This window comes from Chinchilla lanigera, unplaced genomic scaffold (assembly GCF_000276665.1).
Source record: "Chinchilla lanigera isolate Chin_1 unplaced genomic scaffold, ChiLan1.0 scaffold00056, whole genome shotgun sequence".
Classification (NCBI taxonomy): domain Eukaryota; kingdom Metazoa; phylum Chordata; class Mammalia; order Rodentia; family Chinchillidae; genus Chinchilla; species Chinchilla lanigera.
In genome coordinates, this window is record NW_004955457.1 from 12942233 (window position 1) to 12967464 (window position 25232).

Below are 25232 nucleotides of genomic sequence, written 5' to 3' on the forward strand. Positions count from 1 at the left end.
CACAGTACAGGTTAAGAGGAAAGAAAGAACAAATGAAATTAGGCTGTGCCCAAAACCCAGGAGGGAATAAAGAGTAAATAGGGAGAAGAAAGGAGAACCCAGGAGGGAATAAAGAGTAAATAGGGAGAAGAAAGGAGAAAGGGCGTTGGTGGAAAGGAAAAAAGAAAAATACATTCTGACCCCCAGTTTTAAAGTGTTTCTTGTGGTTATGAAACACAGAAACTAAAGACTTTATTTTTTACTCGGTTCTCACCAACATAAAGAAGCTTAAAAGGAGAAAAAATGCGTAGTATTCTAAATATAACTTGCTATTTTCCAGTGCTACTGGCAACAGAGAATTCAAACACCAGCATTCGTGTTTACACAGTCCTGTGCCACCTGAGAACACGTTCTGGCAGTTTAGAAAAAAAGGGTCAGGCTGAGCATTCCTGGGGACACAGGCGAAATGTCAGAGGCAGAGTTCTGTGGATAAATCTGTTTTGTCGTGACGTCTTGGAAACTAGGGAACTCCAGGGCTGCCGGGACCAGTACCGACCTCACAATGATAGGAAGACAGCGGGGGGCAGCAGAGCACGACCGAAGCTGGAATCTGAGAGCTCTGTCTACCACGGCAACCTGTATGCGGGCTGGTTCCATGGCAGCTTCGCGAGACTTTAAGCAGGTTAGGGGTGTGTGTGTGTGTGTGTGTGTGTGTGTGTGTGTGTGTCCGCGTGCACACGTGCGCTGGGGATCAAGCCCAGGTCCTGAAGCATGTGCAGCAAGCACTCTGCCACTGAGCTACATTCCCAGCCCTCGTTAGATATTCATGACCCCTCAGATGTTTCCTAGTCCCGAGCCTTCCCAGAACTTACTACTCTTCTCCGTGAGTCAACATCCACACTATTCATTTTACTGCTCACCGCACCACTCAGCGGCCAAAACACAAAATTTCTCTGCATTTGCACTAGTCCTAAATATAAATGTTCATAGAAAAGACAATGTAAAGAATCAACTTTAATTCTAGGCAACGTACAACATACCACAGGATGTGCTTAAAAATGCTTTTCAAAGAGGAGGGAAGAGGGAGCTAAAGGCACATGAGGGACAGCACAAAGAAAATGGTGATCAGGAAGGGGTGCAGTCCTTCGATGAAAATGTGTCCTCATTTTCTAGATTCAAAACTCAGGACTCAAGGAAAACTAAAATACGTCTAGGAAGGGTGTGCTGGCTCACGCCTGCAACCCCAGCACTCTAGAAGGCTCAAATTTATACCCATGTGACTTCGCTACACTGTCTTCAGAATCTGGAGAAAAGACAGAAAATGTCATGCCAGGAAGGAGGGAGGCGGCTGGCTGAGTCAGACGGAGCTTCCCTGTGGGTCAGCTTGAGATGCCCTTCCTGCCTCAAGCGCGGACAGTTCTCCCTATGAGCTCCTCCCACCTCCCACCTCCTGGCTGCTGGTCCTGTCCTCTCTGCTTCTTAGGCGTCTCTGAGCATCTGTAAATGGCACTGCCATGCGGTGTCAAGAGATGGTTTCACAGCCACGTCTTCAAAGTGCAGACTATGCTGATTAACCTTACCACCCACTCACTCTGTCATCCCAGGCAACCTGGATTTTTCCTTCAACAATTACTGCATCGGAATATAACCAAATCCAATGGTGTTTTCTCAGTCACCATCAAGCCAGGCCTCAGGTGACTCTTTCCAGGGTGGCTTCCCTTACCCCAGGGCAGACCTGTTTGTAACACAGGAAGGTTTGGTGGGGACACGACGATTCTGTCGGGCTAGTGCTACATGGGTTAGGAGCTTCACAGAAATACAGTTGATCAGTTGGCCAGATCCATGCCGCTGGGGAGCTTGAGTCCCTCCCCCTGTAGGGATCCCTGGGACTCCTTCTATTAGAAATCTGAAACAAGGTAACCTCGATAGGATTCCCACCCTGTCTGTCTTGGTCACTTCTTAAAATATAAGCCGTTAAGTATTACTTTTCTCCCATACTCCTCTGTGCTTCTCACTGAACCCAGTATCTATTACTCTTTTCTCTCTCAAACTTCACCCCCTACTCCAGTAGCAATTGAAACCCTGGGCCTTGAGTATGCCAGGTAAGCGTTCTACCACTAAGATACATCCCTAGCCCTTTAATAGTTTTTAAAATTTTGTTTTTGAAACAAGAAGGGGCTCACTAAATGGCCCAGGTTGGCCTTAAACTTGTGGTTCTCCTGCCTCAGCTTCCTCAGCAGATGCAATTACAGGCCTGTGTCACTATGCCTGGTTCTCCCTAATCTTTTCATTCTTTACTGTCTACTCCTCATTCCTGATTTCAAACTCCCCAAAGGCTAAACACTGCAGTTTCTTTTTCTTACTGCAGCATTGGGGATTGAACCCAGGAACTTGTGCATACCACGCAAGTGCTCCAGCCCCAGCCTACTCTGAAGCATTTTCTTCTGGCTTCTTTCCTTGAATGAGATGGGAGCTCTCTGTTTTGCCACAGCATTCTCAAGTGTGTGTGAGCTTTTTTACATTCCCTTCATAACTTTGATCACTGAAAGGTGGGAGATGCTGTTCTCCTTCCTCAAAGCCATGTCAAAGATATTACTGTTCCACCCTGAAGTTTGGTGCCCTTTGGATTTTCGTACCATCCCACTGCATCTTCCTTTGTCCTTCTTTATATTCATCTTCTGAACTCCGGGTCACTTTCCATCACTCACCAAAGACTTGGGCATCTGGAGCACAGCTGTGGCCTCCCGGCGTCAGTGCTCATGAGAGTGAATCTAGGCCACCTCCTCAGTGCTCAGGATCTGCTGCTCCCACTCACTGAAGCCACAGTCTGTCATGGTCCCACACTAGATCTTACTATCATATGGAACCGTTTGTCCTCGAAGTGTAAAAGTCATGTCCTTATAAAGAGGCTGCTGTGATGATCACTTCATTCATAAATGTTTTTACTGTGATCATCAATGTTTTTTACTATGAAATCCAGCACCTCTTATTTCTTATCTTTGCAGCACTTGACAATGCTGATCATGTTTTCTTTCCTAAGGGCTCTCTCTGTTCACCCTCACTTCCTCACCTTCCTCCGTGATTCCACAGTCTCCTAATTTTACTCCTATCTCTCTGGCTATTCTTTTCATAGGTTCACTTCTACTGCTGTTGAATATATTGCTATAGCTTAGGACGATACTCTTGACCTTCCCTTGACACTCTAGTACATCTGCTCCCTTAGCATCTTACCTACTGGCATGGCTTCAAGGAACCATTATAGTCTGATCATTTCAAAATCTTTATCCCTGACTCAGATCTCTTTTCTGACCTTTAGACCTTATGGTCTAAATTTCATCTGGACATCCCATAATCACCTCACTCGACATATCCAAAATATAATTCACTATATACCTCCAAAATCCACCTTATTTCTATTCCTCTATCTCAACAAATGGCACCACCATTCATCTTTTAAAAAGCTGTAAAAGCCAGTGGTGATGGCACACACTTATAATCCCAGCACTCAGGAGGCTGAGGCAGGAGGATTACCATGAATTCAAGGCCAGTTTGGGTTGTGTAGTGAGTTCAAGGCCAGCCTGAACTACACAGTGAGACCCTGTCTCAAAACAAACAAACACACAAACAAATGCTACAAAATTCCTGCTGATTCTTCTTTTACCCATCAATTCTGACTCAGTAATTGATTGCAATCTATCATCTTTCCTGTGCTATCATTTGTACCCCTGCTGTCTTGATTAGCCTCAGTGTCAAGGCTGGGACCTATGCGACATCAGCACTGAGGGACTGAGCAGAGGAGAAGTCCATTTACCATGTGAGGGGGTGCACAGAAAGGGGAATGGGGAGAATATTGGATCAAGAAAATTTTACATTTCAAAAAAAGAGTGTTTTCCTTCTTTCAATATATTCACCACATTGTTATCAGAGTAAGCATTAGAAAAGAGAACATCTGAGTCTATTCCTCCTTCTGTAAGACTATTTCATGGGTCTCCACATGGAGTAACACTCTTAACATCACTACCGTAAATGTAGCCTTTGGGACTTCTCACCTGCATCTCTACTACTCAGTGTGTTCTTCCACCAGGCATTGGCAGCACCTTGGATCTTGTCAGAAATGCAGCAGCCAAGGTTTCACCCTAGACTTACTGAGTCGGATCCCTTGGTCACTTGGTCCCTGACGCCTGAGAAGCGTGAGCCGCCACTACATGATTACAATCCTGACTGGAATCCTGACTGCAGTCTCCATTTCTTTAACCCTTCCCACAGACCACAGTCATTTCTCTTTTCTTTGTGTCATTCCCTCTCAACTCGAGCTCTTACAGCTCTTACAGTATGTTGTCTAAGGAATAAAGCCTGTCATTCCTGGAAAATGAGGCTCTCAGCCACCTTCCCAATCCGCTTCCACAGACTGTGTCATGAATATTCCCTATATTTCAGGGTGACAGAGCCAGCAGTGCAGTATGGCATTAGTGAAAAGAACCTTAACCAGGAGTAAATTTTTTTTTTTTTCTTTTTTCTGGTACCGGGAATTGAACTCACGACCTTGTGCTTCCCAGGCAGGCGCTGTGCCACTGAGCTAAATCCCCAGCCCCTAGGAGTCACTTTTAGTAATAGTAAAATCTGGTTTTGAGACCTCAGGCAAAATATTTTTCTTCTTAAATTTTGGGTTCCTCTTCTGCACAAGGAAGTCAGACCTACTCTGTGTTTTTAAAGCCTTGTTGATGGCAATCCATTGTCAGAAACTGTACATCCAGTGTTTACACACACACATAAATATACATACAGTTACAGCTAGAGTAAAAGTTGCACAAAGTAATACTTGCTCTAAGTGCCATGTACTCTAATTTTGCTATTCTTGTCTCATCTATTTTATTTCATTTGAAAAATACTGGCTGCTAGCCAATTGATTTAATAATCTGTAGATTGAAAAACAGTGAACCCTTTGTCCTTCACAGCACAAAACTCTGGGATCCTCTTGCTTTAGGGCGTCTTTGACTCTCCTGGTGCCTTTGCTGAGAACATTCCCTCCCTCAGGACGATCTTTAACTAATAGGCGTTCAGCCTCTTCAAACACAGCACCTCTTTTAAAGTCCAAAGCCTCTTCAAGCCAGAAGATAACTTGTACTTCTTTGCACATCTACAGCACCAGGTCTAATTTCTTACATAACGCTATCCACAAATGTCCTGTTATAGCACTGGTGTGTGTTTTTTATCTTCTGTGTTTACAAGGAAGTCCCTTGAGGGCAGGAATCATGTCTTCTGATCTTTCAATCCTTCCTACTATTTAGCACAGTTTTCTCTCTCGGAGTTATTCTTCCTCCCGCTGTCCTTTTATTTAATCAACACCTGTAGTTCCTTCACGCTTCCCTCCTTTTCTTAGCAACCTGACTGTCTTCACTTCCTACATTCAGGGTAGACCAAAAAGCCACTGACCAGCAATTTCACTCAGCTGAACTTCTCTCTGTATAGTACTTGTCCTCAACTATCTTGCTCCACTTCTTACAGGTCTTACAAAACACCTCTGAATCAATCCAAATGTCTTTTTCCTCTGTTCCTCTATTTGAATTGTTAAATATCACCATTTAAAAAAATCCTATGGTCTTTATCCTCACCTGGGTCCTTAACACACTGTTAACCAGTCCTTCCTCACTTCCTGGCTAGTTCTTTTTCCCATTCTCCACATGGTTACTTTCACTTTTTACTTCACCTTCCACAACTTTTTGTCTTCAAACTTTTCTTTCCAAACCCTTGACTGCAAGACGAGGTTAGGTCCCCACACGGTATTGTGTGCTCCCATGGTACTCCCAGAGGGCACAGCCACTGTGCTTAGCACTTTGCTTCTGCCCTGGGAAGTCCATATAGCTAATTGTACTCAAGTGTATTGAAAATAAGAAACACAAATTATTCATTTTTGAAACCAAAACTTAATATAGAATACATATTGAATAAATATTGCTTGAGTGAATGAATAAATGAATCCATAAATGAATATTAGTTAAATGAATAAATACACCATATACAAATCTCATATGGTTATTTTAAGAGTCAATCAATTCACTAATGCCATACAACCTTAGGAAATGAGAAGTATGAAGTACAAATGGTTTCTAAAATGAACAGATGTAGAAGTACAGCTCATTACTAGTTTATTGTTATTTCTAGTCCACTGACAGGAAAATGAAATTTAGTCCATGTGTACAAGAGGATCAGCGAGAATAAGCATTGCAAACTTTATCATAAACTGCAGTGATCCGCCATGAAGAAGGTATTTATTTTATGATGGCCTGGCTTTACTTCTTTCTTTTGATACCATTCTTTGTAATTCATGTGAACTCTAAAGATACATCTGTATGGTAACAGTGACGGACAGGGGATAGGCTGCCCAGCAAATAGCTGAACATTGATCCAGCACTTGAGGACCAGCTTTTTTTCTTTCAAAAAACTTTTCTCTAGAATATCACTTATATTTATGTTCTTCCTTAGTGCCACGGGACTTTGCTCTGTGACGGAAACCTGTTTCAAAACTTCTCTGGGCAGGCCAGAAGGAGCCCCCCAAGTACTCACCCTGACATTGTGAGGATGTAGCCCTCCTGGGTGCTGAGACATATACTGGGCCAGGTCTGTGTGCTAAACAATACAGCAGAAAGAGAAGACAAGACGGTGAATTCAGGAGTGTAGGGGCAGTGTCCTAAAGCCACCTGAAGCCTGACCTCCCAGAGGCAGGAAGAGTTAGGTTTGTAGACTAAGGAATGAAAGGTATATAACCAGGTATTCTGAGACCCCACTGTGAAGGTGAAACACAGGCAGCTCATAGAAGGAAGCCTGTTCCTTGGCTCACTTTATTCGACTAGTACTGAATCCAGCACGGAAACTTTGCCCTCTTCAAGTGTCCTTGGAGGCGAGTCAAATACACATACCTTATGGGGTTTTGTTTCTGCTCACTTGAATCTTTTCTCTTTAAAAAATACAAAGTGATCTAGTCTTTGTATACAGTTTTAACTATTTTATGACATATCCTTAACATCAGTGAAAAAGTGTTGTATTCTGCTTAAGTCGTGATTAAAAGTAGATTTGGAAAAAATAAAACTTTTTTATGTAGGAGGTAATGGGAGAAAAGGAACAGCAAAAAATATAAGAAACAGACTACAGGTGACTATAATAAGGCACTACTAATCATAACAAAGATTGCCATACTTTCCACATCATAATGAAAGTTTTATCATGTCATAAAATATTAACAGATTCATTAGCCAAGCACTAGGTTCGTTCCTCCTGTGTTGTAAAATACTGGAGAACTCACCATGTATTCGAAAACAAATGTCAGTGTCTCTTTGGTGTGAACTATGTCATGCAGGAGCACGATATTGGCATGTTTCAGACCCTTCAGGAGAGAAGCTAGAAAGATTAAACAAAATGTTAAATCAATTACTGATAATAAAAGTGCTGCTTTAAAACTGTCAAAACACACCTGTATTTATTTTTTAAACATTTCACATCAAGCATTCTAGTTTCTTGCTCCTGAAAATAAATCTCTCCTCAAAGAATATTAAAATGACAAAGGACCTTCATTATTTTAAAAATGGTAAACTACTGCATTTATTCAACTTGTTCTTACAAGATAGAGTGGTTGCAAAAAAAAAAAAATGTTTCCATTTACCCAATCAATTTCATCAGAGCACTCCCAGCACTTTGTGAATGCCCTCCTCTGGGAATCCCAGCATCTCCACTCCAGAACTATAGCAGAGAGGGCCTGGAGAGGCAAAGGCCACTGAGGAGCAGGAAACACAGTGTCTGTCTTCTACAGCCAGACTTTGCAACATGTGACCAGTCTCCAAAATGCAAAGTCGCACTGGAGGTCAACAGAGCTGCAGATATAACAGATATAATGATATAAGGGCGAGAGGCAGGGATAAGAGCACCTCCCTACCCACAGTACTTGGTTCAGAGACAGGCAAACTGAAGAATTGTTGACACGTAATAAACAGACAGTGAAGAGGCTTTCTTAAAGGGAAAGTTGCAAGCCTCTGTGGAAAGGAGAAAATGCAAGCTTAGAAAGAGGAGAGGGCCCAACTTGGGGAGCCCAGGGAAGTGGGAGTACTGACAACTGTCTCTTACTTCTTAGCTTGGGGGTAGGGATGCTGGGGGTCAAACCCAGAGCTTCCTGTGAGCTGGACAAACACTACCCTGGAGCTCCACTCCAACTCCTAATGGCAGCCCTTCAGAGGGGAGAATGCACCACAGAGAACCTGGGACGGCCAGGAAAAGTTTTGAAAAGATGTCTTTGGGGCTCTAGAGATAAGAAGAGCACCTAGCTTCAGGAGGGTGGAGACTGAAAAAGCATAACAAAGCAATGATGAGTCTCTGCTCAGGGCATCCTGGCATAAAGTAGCAATGTCTTTAAAACTTAAAGGAAAGAAAAAGTTAAGTATTAAAAACTCAAATCATGTTCTGTAGAGTATGTCTGCATTTCTACATTTCATGAATCTCCTGTACCTACCACAACAGAATTCCTTAAACTCAAATACTCCCCTAAATTTGGGAGTGGAATTATTTCCTTCCGGAATCTTATCCTGTCGTAATGCATCTCTGTGGCTTTGCCCTCCGACAGCCACTCTCTCTTCCAATGAGAACACTTCTATTTCCCTCTGGAGAATCGATCGTCTTTCTACTCAGTCCAGGCCCTGATGCAGAGCTGACCGCACCTCTAACCTCTGCCCATGAGTGGATGTGTGACACAGGTATAGCCAATCACCACACAGCACCTCCGTACCCCCAGTACTTGGTTCGGAGACAGGCAAAACACTAAGCTAAGGAGAGCCCTACCTGCTCACGCCATTAGGGAAAAGATGCTTTCTATTCCACTGTGTAGGCTGAACTTGTGGAATTCATCCAGGAACTGCTGGGATTTGATTACCAGCACCTGGTGATGGCATGCCTGGAAATGAATGAAAGTAAGGCACGGATGGGCTGTGGTGCATAATTTAATGGTAGCCTGCTGGCCTACCATGCACGAGGCTATGAGTTACATCTTCAATACTGAAAGGCCCAGAAACCGAGTGTTGAACGATGGAGATTCACGAACTCCCGCTGATACTGTTTGTGCCCTGCACGCCTTAGTTCTCAGGTCTGTGAGCCCGTGAATTCCCTTTTTCATTAAATTGGTTGAGCTGGGAACCTCTTGTCGCTGAAGCTCTATCATCTGCTGTGCTGTTTTACTTTTTGTCCTCAGAATCCTAATGGACTAAATTTTTATCATTTCACTTTTATAAATATATTGCTTTGTACATTTAATGAACAGTTTCATAGGCATCTGTTCTATCTCTCTCATCTCACGTGGGAGTCTTCATGGGAATAGAGAGAGTGACTCTCTTTTGGATGCCACCACGCAACCTAGTACAATGTTTAGTTAGAATTAAGCACTTAATTTATCAAGCATATTTAATGAGTGTCTTAAGGGAGAACTGTCTGTGGAGCCAGGAGTCCCAGCAGAAGCTTGGCCCTATCCATTTCCATCTGAATAAGCTCTAGAGAGCATCTCAACTCAAGTCTCAGTTCAGTCATTGTGAAAAGAAGAGTTATCTTCCCTGACTACTTCACAGGGAGGATATGAGGATGAACTCAGAACCCACCTGGAGAACCCTTGCTAAATGAGAGCATTACACAGAGGAAAAGTAAATTAATATCCTCATGTCAGTTTCTTACTCCCTCTTTCACCTTGAGCCCATTAAATTCCCATCCCAGTATTAAAGCCTTGTTTATGGAATGTTTCTGCTAGAATTTTCCACACCTTGCACGGTGTTACAGTTGTGACTCTTGACCATTGTTTTGGTTACTTTTCTGTCGTTGCTGAGACAAAATTCCTAACACCCAAAATTAAGGAAGGAGAGGTTTATTTAGCTTACAGTTTGTGGAGGTTTCAGTCCATACTTGGCTGGCTCCCAGGCAGAAGATAGCAAAGCAACAAGAGCAAAGTGGGGAATGGCAGCCGAACAGCAAACAGCCAGAGCAAAAGGGAGGAATTGCGGCAAGCAGCTTCTTTCTTGCCTTACACTGTAAACAGGCTACCCCCACCTAAGGGGCATGTAGCTCTCACACAATCTCCATGCCCTCCTCTTCCACAGGCTCAGGATGTATACAAAGTAAGCATCCTGGCTTCCTGCTGAGTCATTTAGCCAAACCTCTAGACTCCCCAAGTTGACACAATGTATCAGCCATAACAACCATCAACTGCAGTTGCTTGTATTTTATGTTTATTTATACATTATTTCATTAATCACTCTCTTTCCCTTCTCTCTCCATACACACACACACACACACACACACACACACACACACACACACGTATGCATGTACATACATCCTACAAAGCATACATCAAAATTAGTTTTAGGGGCTAGAGACGCAGCTCAGTTTTAGGGCTCTTGCCTTGGGTTTGATCCCCACCACTATCAAGGGGCGGGGGGAGCTGAAATCATTAAGAGTATTTTTAATACAATTTTTGCCTTACTTAAATACATTACTAAAGCTCCCTCTGCTTATTTTTAAAGTTATGGTAACATGTTTTATTCATCAGCATGGCTTCAAACAATCACTGGCAAGAAGCAGGTGGAACAGTATTTACTTGGATAAGGCTTATTGCTAAGAGTAGTGGGTACTTCCTTATGCAGTCTTCTTGACAACTGCAATTTTGTGGGAGGAGGAAAAGTGTACCTTTGGCGGTTTCTTGGCCGCTCCCTTATTTTTGTATTATCTTGGGTTCACAATTTCTTTGCAGAAATATTTTTAAGCAGTTCATCCATTTATGAAGGGTCATCACCCTAGTAGATTGCAATTACTCTCAACAATTATTTTTACTTTGTTTCAACAATTATTTTTAAACCCTCACACAATCTATTGGCAAATCTGTTGGTGACAGATGTCCAGAAACTCTCACTTCTTGCCATGCGCTCTGCCACAGTCCTAGGACAAGTCACAGTCAGATCCTGGTGGAATTTCTGCAAGTGCAGAAGCAGCAGCCTCCCACCTTTTGCCTTCCTTCTCACCGTCTCTACAGAGTTGCCAGCCACTGCCACCTGCTCCAGTGAATGTCAGGAGCCGGCCCGCCTGGCGCCGAACCCTCCAGTGAACTCTTATCTCACTCAGTAAAATCAGAAGGACTCCCCTGACCTGAACAGCCGCCCTCCACATCATCTGGCATTTTCTAATCCACCCGCCTTCTCACCCGGCTGTAGCCTCCAGGTTCCTCGGACACTTGCAAACACAGCTGCTCCCTGTCTTCCTTTCCCGCCGTCCTTGCCTCAGACAGAGCCTCTTTGCCCAGTTCTCTGCATGCTCCCTCCCTCGTTTCCTTCGGGACTCTGCTCAAATGATCCAGATGAGGCACCGGCTTCCGTGGCCCCTGCGGATGGAACAGCAATCTCCACCCGCTCCTGCCCGGTTTTCTTCTTTTCCAAAGCATTCATCACCATCTGACATAAACTGTTTTGAGAATAGAAACTTCACTGACAGTAGGCACTTCTTTTTTTTTTTTTTGCTTATTGTTCTATCCTCAGTGCATAGAATAATGTCTAATATAACAAGCACTCAATAAATATTTATTGTTGAATTTATGGTTTCCTGTTTAATATCACTGATATGGTTGGTTGGCCGAGTATTTCTGTGGAAGATTTCTTGCTTCTTTTAATCACCATCCTCATTAGATCATGAATGTTCCGCTTTAAGGCCACATCTACTACTGCTTTTCTCGTGCCCCAGGGCTACTCAAACAGCTTATGGAAACAGATTTCTACTGAGTAATTATTATAGAATTTGCACACAAAGGCTGATGCTATTTAAAGTTTTTGTATCATGGTAGTGCTGATAGATGATTTGGTCCATCCACCAGAGTATCGAAAATGCCCTGTGTCTCAGCTGTGTAGAGGAAGGGACTTACTTTCTTCTGAATTCAAGGATGTCTCATAATCTTCACAGGTGATGTGATATTTCTTTTCTACAGACTAAAGTTTTAGGGTTACAGCTGAGAAGTCAACTGAGAGGGGAAGAAATATCCTCAAATCAGCATTCTGATACTGGTAAATTTACTGTTTTTATAATTCACATGTTTCAAGTGTACTTATTTTATTTTTCTTCAAAGACACCAAGATAAATGGAGGGAAGTTTTTGTTGTTTTTTTTTTTTAAGTCTAAATAGGATTTCTTCAACTGCCTTTGGTGGTGGGGAGTGCTATTAATTGAGCTGGGGTCTGTGCACCATAAACATACATTCTACTATTACAGCTAAGAGAGGTAAAATATTATAGGGAGTTAGACTCTCCTCGGGAAGTCTATGTAACCCAGGCTGGCCTTGAATTCGTTCTCCTCCTGACTCAGCCTCCTGAGTGCTGGAATTACAGGAGTATGCTAGCATGGAGAATTAGAAATTCTAATCAGATTCCTCCTTTGTCTTATTGTGTAATCTCAGGAAAGTTCCTCAGACTTTCTTTTGGCTGTTTTTAAAAATATGTGGATTGGGAATAATTAGTTTGTAATGTAATTACAATTTTCTACTAGCAAATTGACCTTAAATATTTTTAGATGAAACTGTTTCTAATTTAAATGCTGCAATTACTGGTGCTATAGGAGCAAAATTGCTGAATACACAATATTATATATTATTTTCCTTAAAATGTTTCTTCTGATTTTTCCCTAATGTTTATATAGAGTATGTTATAAAAACAGATTCCTATTTCTAACTTTACTCTTGGTAAAGGAGAAATGCACTTCCAAATTTATATAACAAAGTAGAAAGAATTTAAGATAGAATAGATATGGATCCTAGTATCTAAAAACTCTAATTACTAGCTCTGTGACTTCAAATAAGTTACCTAACCTCTCTGAGCTCAGGATGCCTTCATCTGTACAACAAAAATAACACATTTTACTTCCTAGAGTTAGTGTAAGGGGCAAAATAAGACTATAAGATTGGAGTATGTCATGTGTTTACTTCTCAAAAAAGGTGAATTAAATAACTGCTTCCTAAGGAAATTCTACAGTGAGGTGAAAGGTCCCTAGTTTAAACTAGAAGGTAATCATTTTTAGAAAGATATTTAAAATAAGGTGCATTAAAATATTGATAGAATTTAATAAAACTAAGAAACACTATTCTTACATAAAACATAAAATATTGGCCTGTTCAAATGAAGGTATTTTCTCCTACTTGTGAAAATAAATATTTGAAATATTTCTGAGCCAATTAAGAAAGATTTTCTAAGTTGCTATGAAAGCCTCTGGTCTTTTTAATTAACAAAAGCATTAAGGTAGTAGGGACATGTCTATTTGGTGCATTGCTGTATATCTAGTAGTCAGCAGAGAGATTGTCGCTGTGGGTACACAATAAATATTTGTAGAATAAACGTACAGAAGGTTATAGCATCCTGAATCAGACAGATGTGGTTTGAATGATGGCTATACAGTAGAATAATAATACATTATCTCTCAAAGTTAAGGGGGTTGAAAGAGGTTTGAAAAGAACCTGATAGTTTTCCCTTTGTACTGTACATACTCCTGCTAATTTCATAATATTATATATTAAGAACGAATGAAGACAAATAGCACTCTATATAACATGACTAATAAACTGCCGTATGTATTCTACCTACACAGAGACTGGGCTGCTCGATAAATCTCGGGCTGCCGTGCCAGCAGAGTAAGCAAACTGCTCAGGAAACCCAACTCCTGCTTCAAGGCTTTTCAAAGAAGGCTGCATTACTTGTTCGGTTTTTCTGCACGTGGCTTTTGATTGCCTTTTTAGCTAGTGACCCTGGATTTTAACTAATGAACTCCAGCTGTTCTTATTTTGCCTTCCAGTCCTTCTAATTTAACCTCCTGTGTCTCTGGCCTCACATCCTTAGAGTTCTTACAGGAAAAATGGGACAGTGCCAAAGTTCTCAAACGAGGCCTCACATCTACTTGAGGAGAGCGGACCTTTCTAACAAGGGCTCCAAGCTCTTACACTAGTGGAAAAAGAAGCATTCATTGTTAGAAACTGGAAGGCTAACAACCTCCAGAGTGTCAAAAATCCTTTTGTGGTTTTCAGTATTATACAAGCAAAGCTTTCAGTAAGGGAAGTCCATAAAACAAAGGGATGGAGTCTGTGGTTAAATACTAAGTGTAATTGTAAACACCTGTGAGGGAGAGGCAGCTCCCCGGTAAACGTGCAATGAAAGAAACCTTTAGCACACAGAACAATACAGATCCAGCTCTTGTGAACCATGCTGAGAGCCATCTGTTAGCAAAACTGGCAAAACCATCAAATGTCAGCCTGAAAAACTTGGCTGTGAGCAAAAGCTGAGAAAAGCCATGCAGGCGGCAGGGAATGAGGTGAACATGGGCCTAGGTTCCCTTCCCTTAGGTGGGCGACCCGGGGCTGCTATTAGGTTCAGAAATACTCTTTACCCTCCCCACATGTCTTTTCTGTATGTGGTCATCCTTTCATGGAAACCACTAATAAGAACATCCATAAATGCAGCTTCCATTACATTAAACACTTAAATCCATGTGCACCTGATCCTACAGAAGGAGTCCTGGCTAAACTGATAGCCATTGGCCCTTCTATTTAAATTCAAAACCGTTTATTTCCCAGGGGCTCTAAAAGACTTTTTGAAATGGCATCAAATTAAGTTATAAACTCATTTTCTGAATTGCTTTTTTTTTTACGCCTATTTGCATAACCAATCCATCCAAGCTCAGTTCAAAATTCATAGACTCCATTAGACACTGAAACAAACTTGTCCTCAAGGTTGTGCACGTCTTTTACATATCTGTTACTTGAATTATCTACTCTGTTAGAATTCAAACAACAAAAGATTGGGCTTTCCCTTTGCGATGTTCAGCAATGTGCTTTGCATATAGGGTGTGCTTGGTAAAGAAGGGAAGATAAAAAGTAAAAAGGGAGAAAAAGCAAGGCAAGGGAAATGCGCTTCCTTTTTTTTTTCTGAAATGGATAGCAATCCTAACATTGCCTCAAATGGCTGATGTGAAAAAGTTGATAAATTATGCTTTTTAGCAATTTATTTTCACTATGTTGGCCTTTTGAGATTTATAGTATAACTCATTCATTATCTTGACGATCAACAAAACATCACCAAGGAAAAGAGCAAGAAGAGAACAACTGTCCAAGTCTGTTGAACTCTGAAAATATACCCTGTGATAAATACTCATCTCATCCTCAGTTTACTGCCTTTGCAATGAACTGAGTTTCAGAGAGGCAAAGTGAGCCCCTCCAGAACCTGGCAGGCCTGTGGTGCAGAGTGGAGTCCATCCTCACCTGCCTGCGCTGCTGCCCGGGTTTGGAAGGAAATACAACACTGCGCTACAAGTACATGCCTTCCCAGAGTTTTTCAAATATTCTCAAAATGACAAGGATGTTCAGGCAAATTTCCCATGAAGAATTAAGGTGATGTTATATTTTTCTTTCTTTTACATGAAATTTGGGCATTGGATAGACAAAGTTTTAGCACCCAGTATGAGGTCAAGCATGTAGAAATTATCTAGTAAATAATCATTGAGTTCATAACTTCAGTCAAGTGATATAACAGTTTGAATATTAATATCCTAAAAATAAATAATAAAATAATAGTGTAAAAACTGCTGAAAAACTGGAATCAAGAATAAAATTGTGTTGGGTGTGGTGGTACATGCCTGTAAACCCAGCCTTCAGGTAGCTGAGGCACAAGACTCTTAGTTTGGGGCAGCTTGGGCAACAGAGTGAGACTCTGTCTTAATAAAATAAAATAAAATAAATATTACTTCTAGCCCAGCATGGTGGCATCTGGCTGTAATCCCAACATTCTAGGAAGCTGAGGCAGGAAGATCAAATGTTCAAGCCTAGCCTGGGCAACTTAGTAATTTAGTGAGAACTTGTCTCAAAATAAAAGATAAAAAAAGAGTGGGGAACATAATTCAGTGTGAAGGTCCTGGGTCCAACCCAAGTACCACCAAAAAAGGAAAAAGAAAAAAACTTGTAGAAATACCAGAAATCAGGTGCTAAATAAATAAACTCAATGCATCTTTTCTTCTTCCTTTTCTTTTCTTTCTTTCCTTTTTTATTTTTTCAAAGCAAGGAATCAAAACCATCTCCTAGGACCATTTTTCCTGTTCTTACCTTCCCGGATAGCTGTGAATGGGACTCCTTCCTCTGCGTTCATGCTGATGACTTTTAAAGCCACCAGCTGCCCATTGATCCTAGAAAGGGGGTGGAAGATATGGCACACATTGCGGAGATAGTTCCAAACTGCAACTTTTACTAAAGTTGATTTTTTAAAGCAGTTTTCCTTCAAAAAAATATGTTCTAGCATGTTGGAGCTACTATTTTCTCAAAATAAAACTATATGTAATATATACATATTATATAGATAACCAGTATAAAATGTGCATTGCATAGATATATTACAAAGCATGGTTTTCTCTTTACTGACATGGTATGTGTTCATTATAGAATATTTGGAGGAGAAGAGGCCAGAGAAAGCACCTTCCTCCTGCCACTTTGCTGTCCATTGCTCCTCTCATTCCTTCCTGCACACTTTCGCAAGCCATCCTCATTTTCCACCTGGCTTCTCACTAACCCTCCCCCAGCTTGAACACTTACTCTTCCTGTCTATTTTCAACATAGCTGGGGGGCATCCTCATAAAAGGAAAGCCAAGAAAGGTCATTTCAAAACACACTGTATTTCTAAGTTTGGCTCAGAATAACAACCAGATCCTCCCACTGCCTCCAAAGTGCTGCCCAGTCTACCTGTCCGCACCATGGTCTCTCTACCTCCTACTTTTCCCTTATTCATAGATCTTGTTCATGATGAAAATAAGTACTGAAAACAAAGAAGACTTTAATGCAAGGATAAATGTGCGTTTTAATACAGTGGGGTTCCTATAATTTTAGTAGTCATCTATTCTTTCCCATTTAAAATTTTTTTATCATTCAGTCTTGTACAAGGGGATATTTAATAATGATACAGTATTGATCATATAAATATGCCTGTCGCTCTAGTGGTCAGAAGATTGGATATTGCACCACTCCCTGGTTAACATTAATCAATGTTATGTGTGTATTTTTAGGCTTCAGTTTTTAGAACATTTTTAGATCTACACAAAAATTAAGAAGGTAGTATAGAAAGTTCCCATATATCTTGCATACAATTTTTCCTATTGTTAATGTCTTACATTAGTACGGCATAGTTGTTATAGTTACTAAATAAATATTGATAGGTATTATTAACTGAAACTCATAGTTTATTAGGATTTCTTTAGTTTTTACTTAATATCCTTTTTATTGTCTAGGGTTCAATTCAAGGCTATATCTCATTGTCATATCCTCTTAGGTTCTGCATTGCTGAGATTCCCAGATTTTCCTTGGCAGTTTTGAGCAGTGTTTTGTAAGATGTTCCTCTCTTGGAATTGTTCTGATGTCTTTCTTATGAGACTAGGATTATGAGTTTGGGAATGTAAGAAGCCCTCTTTATCAGATCTGATTAAGGATACATACTGTCATGGTGACTTATAGCTTTTGATGTTGACTTTACTCACCTGTCTGAGGTAACTTTTGTCTGATCTCTCTATGATAAAGCTACATTTTCCCCCTTCTGTACTGTACTTTAGCATGAGTATCACTATAAGTGACTACATTTCAGTATTGGAGAACTGTTATGTGTCTCTTTCAGGGTAGACTTTCTACATAAATTATTTGGAATTCTACTGCAGGAGAAATTTATTTCTTCTCTCCTATTATTAATTTATTCAACCTTTTATTTATTTATTGAGACAGGGTCTCTCTTCATAGTTTAGGCTGGACTTGAACTCACTATGTAGCCCAGATTGGCCTTAAATTCATGGCAATCCTCCTGCCTCTGCCTCCCAAGTGCTGGTATTACAGGTCTGCACCACCACACCCAGCATGAACCACTTGTTTATATCAGTGTGGACTCATAAGTATTTTATTCTTCAGGTTCTAATTTAATGCATTATTATTATTATTATTATTATTATTATTTTGGACTAGGGATTGAATTTAGGGCCTTCACACTCAGTTACATCCCTAGCCCTTTTTTCATTTTTAATTTTGAGAAAGCACGTCACAGTGTCACTAAATTGCCCTAAGCAGGCTCGGACTGGCAATCCCCCAGTCTCAGCCTCCCAGCATGGTAGGATTAGAGGTATGGACCACCATGCCTGGCTTGGTGTTATTCTATTTCTGACATCTTGTTGTTGTTGTTTTGTTTTTTGAGTCAGGGTCTCACTACGTAGTTCAGGCTGGCCTTGAACTCACTATGTAGCCCAGGCTGGCCTTGAACTTTTGAGGATCTTCCTGCCTTGGCCTCCTGAGTGCAGGATTAAAAGTGTGTGTCACCATGCCTGGTTCTTATTTTTTAAATTTTTGGAAATTTATCCTTCAGAAGCACTTTCAGCTGGCTTCTTGTTGCTTTGCCATTCCCTTATCAATAAGGATTTGTTCTTGCTTTAATCTTCACATTCTGGCCTATTTGATAGATGAAAAAGATGGTCACATGTTAATTTCAATTTCTTACTTGTAAAACTAAGTTTTGCTAAATGCATTGGTCTTATCTGTCTATTTGTGTGTGTTTTGCCTATTTGCCTGACTTTTTGTGGAAACATTTTGCACATTCTTTTCACCAGCTGCCTTCATTTGCCTTACCCTGTATGAAGTATGTTTATTTGTCCTTTTGACATAGTCTATGCTGGGTCATAATAAACCTCCCAAATCATGGGATCACAGGCGTGTGTCACCATGCCAGGCTGTCTCTGAAGCCTTGAACTTTAAATTCTTTGTGATGCTCAGTATTTTCCAAAGTGTTTTACTTAGATATTGTGTAAAGTTCTACATCCCTATGAAAAAGGTGTTTTTGGTCAAATATGTTTAGAAAATGCTTTGTACTTAATCTTCTGGATCATTTGTAGTTATAGCATATGTTGATTTTTTTAAATGCTGAAAGTTAGCCAGGAACAATGATACACGCCTCTAATTTCAGCTACTTGGGTGGCTGAGACAGGAGGATTACAAGTTTGGGATTAACCTGGGCAACTTAGTGAGAATTTGTCTCAAAATAAAAATAAAAATAAAAAGGGGTTTGGGATATAGCTTAGTGGTAGAACATGCCACTATGTGTGAGGCCCTGGGTTCAATTCTTGCAAAAAATACTATAAATACATAAAAAAAATACTAAAATCTTTCTATAAAAAAGAATTGAATTTTATTTTGTGTTTTCCATATCAATTTGACCATAACTGTTTCAGTGAAACATCTATTATAGTGTGTCAGAGTTGGGGCTCCCCGGCACATACTTGAATAGATGGGGCAACCCAGACATGTATCTTTCCTGATGTTACACTTAGACAGACTATTGCAGTCTGAAGCTTATATAGATCTTTTCTTTTCTTCTAGTTCTTTTATGTTTTCCTTTACATTTAACTCTTTAATCCACTACATTCAAATTTATATCCATTTTTTCCAAATGGCTAACCATTATCCAACTTCCATTTATTGCACCATTTTTTCTCTGCTGACTTGAAATGCCAGTGATTATTTATTAGATTTTACTAACACTTGGACTGTCCAATGGTCTTGGACTTTTCAAAATCATGTTTCTTTGATCTGTCTTTTCTTTTACTTGTGCTCCACAATTATTATATTGTAATTCAGAATGTATGGTCAGCCCTCTGTATCTGCGGGGTCTGCATCTGTACATTCAAGCAAGCACAGACTGAAAATATTTGGGAAAAATTGCATCTGAATTAAACATGTACTGACTTTCCTTTCTTGTCATCATTCCCTAAACAATACAATGTAACCACTATTTACATGGCATTTACATTGTATTAGATGTTATATTGTGCTATATTATACTAATTATATTCTGTAACACTTTAAGAAAGGGACATCAGCATTTTAGGATTTTGGTGTCCAAGTGGGTTATAGACCAAACTCTCAAGGATTCCAAGGGACAACTGTATTTATAATACATCAAAACTTGAAGTTAAAGACTCACTGACACCTTTACACTAGTAAATTTTCGAATCCAAATATCCTGTATGTAGACAGTCCCTGGAATGGCCACTGCACCAGACCCTATATGACCCCTGGGCACACGTGTACCCTCTTCCTCTCCGGGGCCAAGGTTGATTCTGCCTCAGTGACTTTTTTACTTGCTGCCCCTCTCCTACTCCAAGCTGCCTTCCACGGTCTGGGTGTTAGCTTGCTCCCCACTTCCACCAGTCCCAGTTCCGCTCTCTCCTTCCCATGAGGCCTCCTGTGATCATAACTACTCTCCCACTCTGGCTCTCCCACCCTCTTCCCTTTTTTTTTTTTTTTTTCATTTCCACAGCACTTTTCACTCTTTGATTAGCTCAGTATTTTACTAATTTGCTTATTGCCTATCTTACCCCTCCTACCCTCCATAAAAGAAGGGGTATTTGTCTCTTGTCTTCCAATGTATTCGGTTTTTTTGGTACCAGGAATAGAACTCAGGGCCTCATGCTTGCCAGGCAGGCACTGTACTGTTGAGCTACATCCCTGCCCCTACCTCCAGCGTTTTCTTAGTGGCTAAAATACTGCCTGGCACACAATAAAGATGATAACATAAAAATTAATAAATTTTAATAGAATGTCTATCTGATTCTTTAAGTCTTTTATGTTCCTCAGAAAATATATAGGTCCTGCCCTTATTTTCTAAGTGGTTATTTCTAACACATGAGATAAGTTAGGATGAGTATATATTGATTTTGTAATTGATCATCTTGCTGTTCTGTGTTACTACCAATAGTTTTTCAGATGAGTCTCTTAGGTACATTAGGGAACTAATACTATAACCCACAAAAATTGATATTCAGCATCTTCTCTTTACATTGGCTAGAACATTTATTTATTGTTTGTTTGTTTAGTTACTGGGACTTGAGGACCAGGGGTGCTGTACCCCTGAGTGATATCCCTGGTCCTTTTTATTGTTTTATTTTGAGACAGGGTCTCACTAAATTGCCCAGGCTGGCCTTGAACCAATGATCATCCTGAGTGGCTGGGATGAGAGGCATGCACTAACACATCCAGCTAAGATAATTTTTATCAATAATGCATGATGAATATTCTTGCCCTATTTCAAATTTAACAGTAATGTCTCCAATATTTAACAACAAAGCATGTAAGCTGTTGATTTGAAATATTCTACAGCATAAATAAGGAATTGTCATTCATTCTGTTCCCATTTTATTTAGAGTTTTTTGTTTGTTTTTTGTTTTATTTTTTGAGACAAGGTCTCACTATATAGTCCACATTGGCCTTGAACTCATTATGTAGCCCAGGCTGGCCTTAAACTCCCAGTCACCCTCTTGCTTCAGCCTCCTGAATACTGGGATTATAAGTATATACCACCATGCCCATTTATTTAGAATTTTTAAAACTAAAAATTGATATTGAACTTATCAAATGCCTTTTTGGCATTTATCTTTATGGCATTTTGCAATAGGTTTTTACATTATAAATAAAATGTCTTTGTGGTAGAGAATAAAATAGAAAGTTTGAGAGTGATCATCATTTCCCTGACCTAGTTTTAACTGCTAGAAGTAATAACCTCTTGTCTATGTCTCTTGCCTCTTCTATATACATACAAATCTATATTTGTACAGTACATCTGAGTGCTTTTTTCTAAAAGAGAGAAGGGGGTACAGATGTTCTGTAACTTGGTTTTTTTCTCTAAAAATACTAGACTTTTTTTTCATATCAGTACATCTACTGCATACATTAGATGGCTAGGTTCAATTCTATAGAATTGTGATTAATTACTTGGTCCTGTATTTATGGATATTTGTGACCAAGTTTTTGTTTATCCTGTTATAAATCTTGCTGTAAGCAATATATTTCTACTTTATTCCTTCTGTGCACTTGGTCAAGTATTTCTAACATATTCTTCATCCTATTACCAGGCTGAGTTCCTTAAAGAAAATCTTATATTCTTGATTTCTAGGATAATCTACAGATATGAATTAAATCCTGCTCTTATTCAATATTTTTAAAATTGTATTTACAATCTTGTTTTAACAAATAAAAATAATAGCATGCAAACTCTAAGATAAACAATAGTTTTTTTGTATTTATATTACATTTTAAATATAAACTTTTAAAGCAGGCATAGTGGTACATGCCTGTGATTCCAGCACTCAGACGGCTGAGGCAGGAGGATCACTGTGAGTTCAAGGCCAGCCTAGGCTACATAGTGAGCTCAAGGCCAGCCTGAACTATACAGTGAGGCCCTGTCTCAAGACAAGCAAACAAAAAAACCGAACAAAACACTTAACCCACTATTAAGCCATTGTTTTTCTCCAGTAGAGTAACATAGAAAAAAAAAAAAAGAATAGATCCTCCAATTTCCCCAGCTCAACTAAAATGCAGTGGAATTCATTTCTCCAAAATGAGATTTGGCTTTTAAATAAGGAGTGTTATTATTCTTCAGTCATTTTATATATTTTCTAAGTGTAGGAAAATCAGGATTTATCATTTTTTTGCACATCCCCTGCTCCGCAGAAACCAACCTTAGTTTCTGCCCCCTAGGCCAGGTGAAAGAACGAGGTGGCAAACCCAACAGCCTGTAGTTAAATCCTGAGTCACCTTCATTAGGGAGGGCAGGATGGGCTCTACCCCTTACCCACAGACAGGGATTGTTCTTTGGGTCAATAGTAGAGAAAAATTTCTTTTTCTTTTACTGGAATAAAAGAGAAGAAAAGCCGATAAACATTTTAATGGGCTGATCTTAGGAGCACAGCAGGCTTGCTTTTTCTTTCAAGGCTATTTAAATCATCACGTGTCTCTCCTTACTGCCCTTGTGCCTTGCACAGGTCCCAAACCCAGTGAACCTCCCTGATGCATCCTCTGGTTTATGATGTAAGCGAAGGGTGGGCCTCACCGTTCTAAAATCTCTTGCACCTGTGAGTCACTCACCTGCTAATGCCCTTGTAAACTGTAGCGTAAGAGCCTTCCCCCAGCTTCTCCAAGTTCAAGTAGGAGGAGGCTGCCCCAAAAGGGAGGCTCTTCCTCTGCTTGAAGGGATGGGGAGGGAGAAAGAAAGAGCACTTTTTAAAAAATTATTAACTTTTTCCACCCCAGGGAGCAGGGACAGCACCGCCAGAACACACGGGCAACATGTCCAGAGACGCTCATGCACTGAATTCTTCTTGACCAACATCAACATCAGCAGCTCACTCACCCACTGAAAACCCTGCCTCAGATCCTCTTCCTGAAAAGAATCGCTGTTACTCCGTGGCCTTTTACTCTTTAACTTCCCGGCACTGACAGCCTGACGTTCCCCCGGCGGGTGGAATGAAGTCATGGAACAAGATGCTTCTTTTAGGTCTGTTAGCTACAGAAAAAAGAAAGCACAAGAGTAAAATTTATGCAAAGTCAAGATTCAGTGGTTGGCAAAACTATTCTTTATTTGCCCGGTTCTCTGTTTTTTAAGCTTCCTACAACTCCCCACAGCCGTGTTTCTTGAAAGTCAGATCCCTAAAAAAGACTGTAATGGTATCGAATGCACTCTTTCCTTACCCGACTGTATGTCTGTAACACTTAGATGAACCTAACGCTCATTTTGCTGGATGTTTTCCAATTCTTCTGTTTAATTATGCACCCCCCCCCCGTCTACCTAACTTATTTTTTGAGGGGGTGGTTTTCTAGTATGGTATTGCTAATAATCATGAGCTAATGATTGAAATTTTGAATGCACAGCATACCAACCAGTACTGCAGCTTGCCTTCTGCGGTTGAGCTCTGCAATTTAGTACCTTGGAGATTTCAAGAGTAAAACCACTTTCTCCACTTCAAGTCAAGGGAGTTCCGTGCAGCTCAAAGCCAAGCCTTTTTCTCTCTTTGGTTTACAAGCCGTCTCCACATTGCATAGCTATAGCCATAAATTCTCGTGACCTTAATAGAATTTTCTTTTTATGTGTTTAGACCTACCGCAGAAGAATCAGACCCTGCTACAGAAAGGGAGCATCTGCATTTCTCGGTGGATGGATAGAGAAAGAGGCTCTCCCGGATGCAAATACCTGCAGCGCAGCCTCCTTCGCCACCGGCTGACCCCTCGGCCAGCTGCGCGCCTCCCCTCCCTCCGAACGGTGGTAGCAGCTGCACCCAGGTTGTCGACTCTTTGCACACAGCTCTTGACCCATAATCTTCCAGGTTCAAGGAGAAAACCGGCACTTGAACCTTTCCTCTTCTGCCTCTCCTCCCCTGGCTCACTCCCTTTTCGCCAGAGGTCAGCAGCTGGAGCTTTCATATGACTCACATGAGGGCTCTGCCTGGAGCAGCCTCATGACTTCAGCAGTTTTTCCTTGTCCGGGAAGGAGCTCTGCCTTAGAAAGACGACTGCTTGTATGCTACTGAAAACAAGGCAGCTGATACTGGACAGCATAAAAGTAGTTATTATCCCAGCTATGAATTTGAGTTCATGCTATGGTGTACACACCTTTTATTAATGTGCATTGCTTGTCCCTGTGATGGTATTTACCTGACATTACTGGTAGTGAGATTGATAATATTAGATTTCCCTGGTGCTGAAGTAGACAAGCCGAGGAGCATTATCTCCCTACATCATATCCGAAGGTGTTTTGGTTTTCCTACTTTAAAGCAAATTTGCAACTTAGCCAACTTGTAGTATTCAAAGAAACCGCAGAACATAGAGCAGGAAGAAAGCTGAGGATCTTTACCCCACCTCTTTGTCTCCTGCCAACAGTGTGGAGAGGTGCTCATTCACTCAGCCACTCAGCGTGGTGCAGAGCACCCGTGCTGTCCTCACCCACAGTGAATGCACAGGGGCGGAGAGGGGTTAGCACGAAGTGTTTTGTCCCTCCTCCCCTCCTTTCTTTCCCCAGCTCTTTCTTCCACATAAACATGATTAATGATCACTGTAAGGTATTATGTTAGTACTTCACATATCCAGGAAGCTGGCTCAAGCTGATTTATCAACTTTGTTCTTTGGACAGAACTTTTTCTCTGATAGACTTCTAAGACTATTGCCACTGTAATATGTCAGTCACAGTTTGAGTCAAAATTTCAGGTACACAGACACACACACGGACATGCACACAAGCTAAATTATTACCAAGGGAAAATGAGCATGTCTGTTATCACAGTATTTATAGATATTTGATATCTGAGTTCACAATAGTTTTCTAAAAACTTTCATATAATCATGAACATATATTTAAATTTATTTCAAAATTA

The 25232-nt window shown here is 40.5% G+C and overlaps 1 protein-coding gene and 1 long non-coding RNA gene across 2 annotated transcripts in view; one reads left to right on the plus strand and one right to left on the minus strand.

Annotated features, from left to right (window-relative positions):
- The window catches only part of Cdk15 (cyclin-dependent kinase 15), an 87699-nt gene extending 63497 nt beyond the window's left edge, over positions 1–24202 (minus strand). Inside the window, exons 1-6 of the mRNA XM_005397066.2 lie at positions 24056–24202; positions 23219–23371; positions 22954–23048; positions 16120–16199; positions 7280–7374; positions 6544–6606 (exon numbers count right to left, since the gene is read on the minus strand). Coding sequence (XP_005397123.1) covers positions 6544–6606; positions 7280–7374; positions 16120–16199; positions 22954–23048; positions 23219–23371; positions 24056–24178 — 609 coding nt within the window. The 5' untranslated portion in view covers positions 24179–24202. The remainder of the gene's footprint in view (positions 1–6543; positions 6607–7279; positions 7375–16119; positions 16200–22953; positions 23049–23218; positions 23372–24055) is intronic.
- Positions 260–24439, plus strand: LOC102010340. Its single transcript, XR_262946.2, has 3 exons — positions 260–661; positions 23119–23362; positions 23961–24439. It is a non-coding gene; the product is annotated as an uncharacterized LOC102010340 (long non-coding RNA).
- Positions 24440–25232: the final 793 nt, after the last annotated feature.